This window comes from Nestor notabilis, unplaced genomic scaffold, assembly GCF_000696875.1.
Source record: "Nestor notabilis isolate BGI_N333 unplaced genomic scaffold, ASM69687v1 scaffold17825, whole genome shotgun sequence".
Taxonomy (NCBI): domain Eukaryota; kingdom Metazoa; phylum Chordata; class Aves; order Psittaciformes; family Psittacidae; genus Nestor; species Nestor notabilis.
This window is the reverse complement of record NW_009930807.1, coordinates 7719-16469: the sequence shown is the minus strand read 5'-3', so window position 1 is coordinate 16469 and position 8751 is coordinate 7719. Positions and strand designations below refer to the sequence as shown.

The window sequence follows — 8751 nt, the reverse complement described above, 5'->3', positions numbered from 1 at the left end:
GGGCCGCCCCTGCCACACTCACGCAGAGCGCCGGGCGCTTGGTGGGCGAGTCCTGGCGACAGTGTGAGCTGTGGATCCGGTGCCTCTGAACCAGCTCATCAGCAGAGGGGTCTGTCCAGAAGTGGTCGGCGGTCTTCATCTTCGTGTACTCCAGCGCGCAGGGCCCCACTGAGCAGAGAAACCACAAACATAAGGAAGCCATCCGTGTTGTCCCAGTGACTGTGGTCACCTCTTGGAGCTGCAGAGCCCAGGGTGACCGTGTAACAGCAGCAGAGAATGCAGAGGGGTCAGGCAGCCCTGGCAGGGAGCAGATAACCCACTGCCTGATGGATCATGCGCGCTGCAGCACCATGCTGCTTCCCAGACCCCAGCCTCAGCTGCTTCCCAGACCCCAGCCTCAGCCCTGCTTCATGCCCATCAGTACAACTGAAGCTTGTGCAAGAAAAGGAAAGCCCAAAGCTCAGCTTTGCCACTCTCCATCTCTATGCACGGCTCAGCAGCAGCACACCAGGAGGTCTTGAAAAGTGCTCCCTGGCCAGGGCTGTGAAGTTTTCTGAAGTTCTTACCAGAAAACAACTGCATTTCACATCCCAGATCACAGAACTGGGAATACAGGTTTGGAAAGCAAGCTATCAAAGCAGGACAAGAGGAAAGTGTTACCCAATAAAGATGCAAGAATTGGCCCGTCCACAGGATCCATCAGGAGAGCTTCTTTCTCATAGAACTTACTAGAAGAAATAAAAGCAGGATCTGTAGCACTTCAATCCCCAGGGACTACGCAACGGTTTTAAATCACTGGGATGCCCTTCTCTTTCTGTATCATTCCTCGATGGCGAGAGGACAAGAAGCCCTTAAGGGGCTGTTCCTGCTGGCTGTGAAGCTCCTGGGGAACAGATGCCCACAGCAGCACACTGCAAGCACCACCATCTCCTAACAACATCCCCCCCCAGGCCTGGAGATGACACTTCCCCAGGACAGGACACCCCAGCATGCAGTTTCCAGAAGACAAGGCCAATGCAGTCCCTGACAACCCAGCCATCATAGAGCAAGTGTGGCCTGTCTTTAACTGAGGGACTGTGTGGTGGCCACCAGCAGCAGGTATCAGACTCCCCGTGATGGGCACAGAGTGACACAACTGGCCTGTCCCATTCTCTGGCCCACTTGGACACAGCTCAGGCAGCAGCACCTCCAGCCCCATCAGAAGGGGCAGATGCTGCTATTGAGTTGGGACGGTGAAACAGGGGGTCTTTGCCAGCACTCACCTGCTGTTTTCTACCAAGTAATGAACGATCTTATCCAGGACCTTTTCAAAGAGGGCTGTGCGGATCCAGAGGTGCTTGATGGCTTGAGGAGACAGGTTGGGCAGCTTCGGCATCTTGCGCACATTCTCCGGGATGCCCTGGACTTGATTTCGTCTTTAGAGGTACAAGGGAAAAGACAACAACATCACTGAGCACTGCAGGAGCCCGGGGCACCCACAGCACCCTGAGGGACATGAGGCCATGTCTCAGTGCTGCTGACTGGTGCTCAGGGAACCGCAGGGGAACAGGGCTCTGGACACCCGTCCCTTCATCTCTTCCACCCCCTGCTCCAGAAGACCCACATCTGCATTTGAAACCAGACTTCAGTAAATCAGTTTCCCACTGTACAAGCCTCTGCCTCAGCAGGGTCCTCCAGCCCACACTCCTTTTCCACTGGCGCCTGAGGACAGCAGTTCACAAGCAAAACAGCTTATCTTAGGACAGCACTAAAGATTTCTGCCCCCAGGCAGCTCCATCCATCTCCCTGGTTCCTGTCCAAGGATGAGTAAGCAGTTCCCAGACAGAAGCTGAATTACTGCAGGTTGAAGCCCTGCACACCGAGGCAGACCAAATTTGGTTCCAGCTGGCTTAGTGCTCTGGTCCATCAGCTGTGACAGTTCAGGAGCAAACAGGCTGAGCTGTCCCCGAGCACGAGGAAGTAAGAACTTGTCCATCCCAGCTTAAACCACAACTCACTAGAAAAGCAACTCATTCAGTCAAGCTATCAAAAGCCCAGGACAGGGCCCTGCTCCACCGAAGGAGCAATCCCTGCTGCAGAGGCTGAAGTTGGACACTGCGATCCACAGCCATACCCAACCCACGCTCCCACCCCAAACCACAGCGACCTGAGCGGTGACAGCGGTGCTGGTGCCTTACGCGTTCTCGATGAGCTGCTCCAGGTCTTGCACCTTCCTGCAGAGCTCCTCTGCCAGGGGAAAGCTCTTCCCCACCTTCATGAAGAGAGCTGCTATCTTGTTGCTGCGCAGGAACCCCGCTGCGCGCCGCTTCAAGCCGAACAAGACGCAGGCCTCCACCGCCGCTGCAACAGAGCAAAGACATCACTGGAGCAGCAGGAGAAGCTGGAGCTCACATCCCAACAGCCGGTCTCCTGCTCGGCGCGCCGTGCCACCCAAAGAAAGCCCCAGCCCCCCACCGCCGCTGCAACAGAGGAAAGACATCACTGGAGCAGCAGGAGAAGCTGGAGCTCACATCCCAACAGCCGGTCTCCTGCTGCAGCTGTGCCCTTACTCCAGAGCAGACACGCTTCCCAAGAGGACACCAGTGCCATGTTCCGCTCCTGCCTAAGCAGACAGGAGATTAGGGAATGCAGATGTCTTCTGACCCAAGCAGCAGGCAGCAGCACGGCTTTTCTGCCTGCAGACCATGGCTTTTCTGCCTGCAGACCATGGCTTTTCTGCCTGCAGAACACGGCTTTTCTGCCTGCAGAGGCATCAGTTCTGCTGAACAGAGGCACCATTTTAGCTTTGCAAAACAGAGGAAGAAAAACCAAGGTTGGTGAAGCCTATTGGAAGTTCTGCTAATCTGAACAAAGTAACAAGCTGGATGGAAGTAAATGTGAACAGTGGATGTGCCAAGATGTAAGTACTTCAAAGGAGAGTTAACTTGTGCCTGCTGATATAGATCCAGAGTCTCCATGAAGCCACCTAAGGGACTAGTCAGGCAGCCTAAATTGTCTTGTACTCACTTATCTGACCAACCAACAGCCTAAAGAGCCCTTCCTGGACTGGTGATGAAATGGGAACGTGCAGCTTTCAGCCCACAGAGGTGGCACCTCCGTGCCACCAGCAGTGAGCAGCCTGGGTCAGGGCTTCTTGGAGCACTTTGCTCATTCATAAAACAGAGCAGGAGAGAGGACTCTGATCACTGTGCTCCCAGCCTCTGTTCCAAAACACCAGGATCCGCCTCTGCTACACAACAACCTCAATGCAAACAGATCAATGCTAATGCTGGAGAACCTCAGCACACAAGGAGGTGACATCCTGCTGCCAGGTCTGTGTCAGCACGATCGCTGTGGTGTCCCCAGCAGAGCAGGGACCGGCTCATCGTGTGGCCATAAGTGATCACACAACCAGGAGCTGCTCATGCAAAGTCACTCAGGTCCAGCTTATGGGAATAAACAGCTTGTGGTTTAACAGCTTGAAGCCGAGTGTTGCTGGGGCCACTGGACAGAGGGTGGCTTTCGCAGGGTCACTGTGGAAGGGCACCAGACTTGAGGTCCCTCTGCTCACTCAACACACGAGCCCCTCTTCCTCTCCAGTGCGCACATCAGTCCAGCCACATCCTCCATCAACAGGCGAGATGGAAGGACGGGATGTGAAACTTCCCAGACAATACATTTTAAGGCACAGAACCTCCCCAGCTGGCCTTCAGGAAAGCGTCCTCATCAGACATGCAACAGCCAACTAGCAGGGGCACTGCTGGTGCAGGGAGTGAGGCGAAGCCTTGCACCGGTACTTACCTGCACTGTGGTTTGGTGAGTGCAGCAGCACAAACCACAGCAAGTGCTCAGCACCAGCTCCCTGCCCAGCTCCACAGCGAGCAGCAGCCCAGGATCTGGCTCTGCTGGTGATGGGTGACGGCAATGACTCCACAGAACGATACGCACACGTCCAGCAGTCTGTGTGCTGGAGTCCCCTGGGATGCTCAGGATGGATGTCTGGTGTCAAACACAGACTTATTAAACAGGCTGATCAAAGCCCTGGAAAATTACACAGACCCACAGCTCTGCAGGGTATTGATCTGGGTCTGACAAGCTCTCTGGTGCACCAGCACCCCTCCTTCCCCAGGAGCAGAGCCAGCCACGCTGAGCCTCCCCTGCAGCAGCCCAGCAGATGCTGATCCACCTCTCGCCTGCACAGGCTTTCTTCCTACAGCTGAACAACTCTGGAGACATGAGAAAGGACCACTGCATGCAGACCCATCAACATCAGCTCCTGGGGCTGTGAGATGCTCTCATTATCTCTGCCCTGCTTAGTGCCAGGCCCGAGTTCACTGCGGAACAGGCAGCATCCGAGGTGCTGCCAGCCACATCCTGATGGCCAAAAGGCCTCCCAGCTCACTCCAGCAAGACACAGCAGTCATCAGCACCTCTGCTCAACACCATGGCCTCATCCTCTTCCAGACTCTATTCCTGCTGGCAAAACAACATGTAAATGTGCAGTATTCTTAGGAAAAACTCTCCCTGTGCTTTCCCAAGGGCTTTAGAGGCTTCAGCACATAAAGAGAGCACCTTGTTCACGCTCAATGCAGCAGTAATGGTAGTTTCTTTCTTAACCTTGTGATTTTCTGAGCCTAGTTCATAACCTACAGTCACCACTGCAAAGAGACACTGAAGAGATTCTCCCCATCCCATAGGACACAGGTACAGCAGAGACACACGGCGCAGGGGCTCTGGGCAGCTACACGCAGGTGAGGAGGGAGTTTTGATTCCTGGCAACAGACTACAGATATTTCTGAGAGCTCCCTGGCCTGGCACGATTCAGACCACTCGGGTTGAGCAATAAGGCAGACCCAGCACTGATATGGACAACAGACCCTCGGCTCACACAGGCTCCCAGCCCTGCCGCCAGCTCCTCATCAGCATCCCAGAGCAGTGTGAAGGTGACAGATGCCAACTCGTGTTTGTCTGCTTCCAGCCTTTCCCCTGAGGCAGAGCGGGGCCGCTGGGGGCAGCTGCCTTTTCCTGCCACACCACTGGGCTCATCACAGGGCTCTGAGGTTCACTGGTTGCGCAGAGGAGGAGGAGGAGGAGGGCTCTGCGAGGAAGGCAGCTCTCCCCAGAGGAAAGGGCAGCTCTGCCCAGCCAGAGCCAGGCTCGCAGCACGCTCTGCTTGGCAGGGAGAGACGTAATTGACCTCTCATGCAGAGCCAGAACACCGAGGAAGGCGCACAGACCATTCCAATGAGAGGGCAACAGCAGAAGGTGCAGACACCAGAAGCCCCTGGAAGTGCAGCAGCATCATTAAGAAGCCAGAAGGAGCCATGGAGCCCCTCGTGCCTGGATGCCTCAGCTCCGAGCCGCAGGAGCCTATAAATAATTCCAGGCTGTGAAGCCTCGTGCTGCACAGAAAAGCAGAAAATGAGTCACACCTTGAAGCCTGTTCTGCTCTTTCGATGCCATTCTGCATACAAAGGCACACGGGCCTGGAACAGGCATCTGCATGTCATTTGTGCGAGGGCCCAAGAGAAAAGGAAGGTGGCAGCATCTCTGCTCTCCAAAGCAGAGAACAAGACCTCACAGCTCCCTTCCACTTCTGTTTTGTTCCTGTGTCTGTGGATGCTACAGCCTTACTCAGTGGTGACAGTGCTGCACGAGCCTTCTCGGAGCAACGCCTTCAAAAGGCAGTTGTCATCACTCCTCTCATTTTCTTCCCAGCCTCCACATTAGAAGCTGCCCTTCAGCTCTCTGTGAATTGAGGAGCTCTGGTCCCCTCCACGCGCTGCTGGCAGTTTTTGCTCAGCAGCAGCCCCACGGCCCCAGCCTGGGCGTGCTGATGTGCCTGTACCCCAGCAAACAGCCCTGCTGAGAGCAATGGGCACAGCAAGAGCATCAGGCTCCGGACGGGCACAGGCTGCCATCCCCTCACCTGGGATCCAGGGCTCCTGGTGTTGGAGCAGAGGTTCCCCGGTGGCTTCAGGCGCAGGACAACAGGGGAGTTTCTTGCTTTGCCCTTTAAAGAAACTTGCTCAACCTGGAGTGCTCCCTCCCAAGGCCCTCTCAGGTTTGCAGGGACAACCAGCATCCCTCCCTTAACGCTGCTTCTCTTCAGAAAGCAGGGAGGGTTTCCCAGCAGCTCTGTGCCCTGCAGGAAGGAACACGGTTTGGTTCTGCCATCTATGAGCTTTGCAGAGGCAACTGCTGGCCTGGGAAGGACCCTGGTCTCAGGGGTTCATATTGCACAGCACAAGGGCCAAGGAGGTGGCCGGGATCTGCTCCAGGGATTCCCTACAAACCTGCAGGACCAGGATGAGCAGGAAGGCCATGGCTGTTCGGAATGCTCAGGACATGGGAGAACACACATCACCTGCAGTCCATGGCAGAGCTGTGCAGCACCAGCACTGCAGCCCTTGTGCTCAGCCATCACCCTCTGTTGCCATAGACACTACCGGGAGCTGGGAGCGCCGGCACCAGGCGGAAAACATGGGAGCCACGGCTGGAAAACTGGTGAGCGGGCAGAGGGAGCACAGCTTCCTCCAGCAGAGCTACAGGGAGGCCAGAGGGCACCAAGGGACTTTTCTTCTTCCATAGTGGTCATTTGTGTCTCCCAAAACCAGTGTCTATCTCTCAGACAGCTGCCAGGGAGGAGGCAGAGGCAGATGGAGGGCACCACGCACCTTGTCAAAGCACAGTCTCAAGCTCTGGGTGAGCAGGTAAACACTTGACACTGCCAGAGCACAGAAATCACAGCTCATGTGTATGATTAATGCCCCCATGGCCCCAGCTCCATCCCACCTGCATCCACCCCCGAAGGGCTAAGGAATTTCCTTATCCATGCAGCAGCTCGCACAAAGGGCCTGTCCCATGCCCAGAGCTCCTGGGCTACAGCCTCCTCACTCATCCAAGGGACAGCAGGGTAAGCACTTCAGGCTTGAATGTCATCACACCCCCCGAGCCTGAGCCAGGCAGATGGGGTGGCTGAACCTGCTGAAGAAGCTGCTTTACCTGGGCATTAACTGGGTCTGAGGCAGACGCTCACCCTCCCCTGTGAACGGTGACCAAAGCGCACGCAGGACACGTGTCACAGGCAAAAGCCAGCAGCTCCTCGGGGAGGTTTTAGAACACAAAATCTCTGCCAAGATTTTGACGGATCCATTCTGAAACACTTCCACATTCACAAAACTGTCACACCAGAAGCAGAAACAGAGATGAAGAAAGCAGCTTAAGTGTGAAGCACAGCTGCCAGGGACCAAGCCTGAAACCGGCGCAGTAGCAGAGCACATCTCCCACCAACTCCACTTACAATTCCTTCGCAGCCTCCAGCCTCTCTGCTCCTGCACTGGGGCAGACTGGAGGCTCCTCTCCATAAATTCCTGTTCTGTCACAGCAAAGAAATATTTAGACTTTCTGTTGAATTACTTCTCAAGGGAATTAAAAATAAAACATTATTTCTAGTATTTCCCAAGTACAGTGCCAACACCCCGCCCTCGTGACACATCTCCGTGTATTTTAAGCACAAAGCAAAGGCCTCAGGGACTCAGACCATTGCCAGAACAACTCATCCTCCTCCAGCACCAACCACCTCCCCAGTGCTGGAATCACACGTACCACAGCCCTGGATCCCAGCATGGAGAGGGTGCTCCAGCCCCAGCCCACGCCAACATCCTGCCACCAGGCACTCACCACAGAAGGAGATGATGTGGCTGCTGTCCTCGTGCACAAACTTCCTCGTCACCGCCTCCTCCATGATCTGTTTTACCTGTTGAGCAGAGGCCCCGTTAGAGAAAACATTGACATTTCAGCCATAGACCAGAGCGAGGAGATATGTGGTGGAGATGCTCTGCTTGCTTCGTGGCTGAAGGAAGCTATCTCAAAAAGCCAGGTATAACAAAAAAGGCTTGTTTTGGTTTTGAGAAACTTCAGAGTAGGAAAACTATGAGCAGAGAACTAGCTGTGGGAATCGAGCATCGTTCAGGTAAGAGACACCACGTTACTGGCACTCATTTCAGTGCCATTAGTCAAACAGAAGCTGTCACACCAGGGGCACGATGAGGGGAAGAAAATAAATAGGAACCCACATAAATTGGGAGCTTAATTTTTGCACGGACAAGATGGGAGTTTGGCTCAGGTGCAGAGGACAGACTGCAGCCCCAGAGGAGCTCCCAGGACTGCCTGCCTGCTCCACAGAGGAGCCTGAGGAGCCCCAGGACCACCACTCTCAACACAAATGGCTCCTCCCAGTGCCCACAGGTTGGGGGAATTCTGCTCACGGTGGGATTCCAGGGTGGGATTCCACATGAAACACCTTTAAAGCTGGATGATGGGGGGGAATATGGTCCTGTGATCAGGGCAGAGGTGAGCAGGGAACGCAGAGCAGCTCTGAGAGGTTACCCCCACACCTCCGTAGGATGTGGGAGCTGCACGTGAGACACGTGGAGTTTAGTGTTCAGGGAGGCTTGAGCCTTGCTCAGAAAGTGCTGGAGAAGTAGGTGTTGTTAATGGAGGAGGCAGCTCTAAACTGATGGCCTCATGCTCTGCCCACCATGTTCAATTCCCAACTGCTTTTCCTTTTAAACACTGAGCTGCTGGCGTGCCCAGATCGCTTCTTCTGGTGCCACTGTAACATCTTGCTTTTCACTCTGGTTTCAGAAATTACAAGGGAAAGGGTTCATGGTGCAGAGATGTGGGTGTTAGAGCAGTTCTGCTTATCAGGATGTTCTTTCTGAAGGCACAGGGAGGAGAAAAAAACCAGGAGGTCCAGCCTTGGCCAAG

General features: G+C 54.8%; 1 protein-coding gene across 1 annotated transcript in view; it reads right to left on the bottom strand.

The window, feature by feature from the left end:
• SGSM1 (small G protein signaling modulator 1) overlaps positions 1-8292 on the bottom strand; it is a gene marked incomplete at its 5' end in the record, with an annotated part of 22419 nt that extends 14127 nt beyond the window's left edge. The window contains 6 exons of the mRNA XM_010015603.1: positions 23-168; positions 661-728; positions 1263-1415; positions 2178-2340; positions 7663-7738; positions 8190-8292. Coding sequence (XP_010013905.1) covers positions 23-168; positions 661-728; positions 1263-1415; positions 2178-2340; positions 7663-7738; positions 8190-8292 — 709 coding nt within the window. The remainder of the gene's footprint in view (positions 1-22; positions 169-660; positions 729-1262; positions 1416-2177; positions 2341-7662; positions 7739-8189) is intronic.
• Positions 8293-8751: the final 459 nt, after the last annotated feature.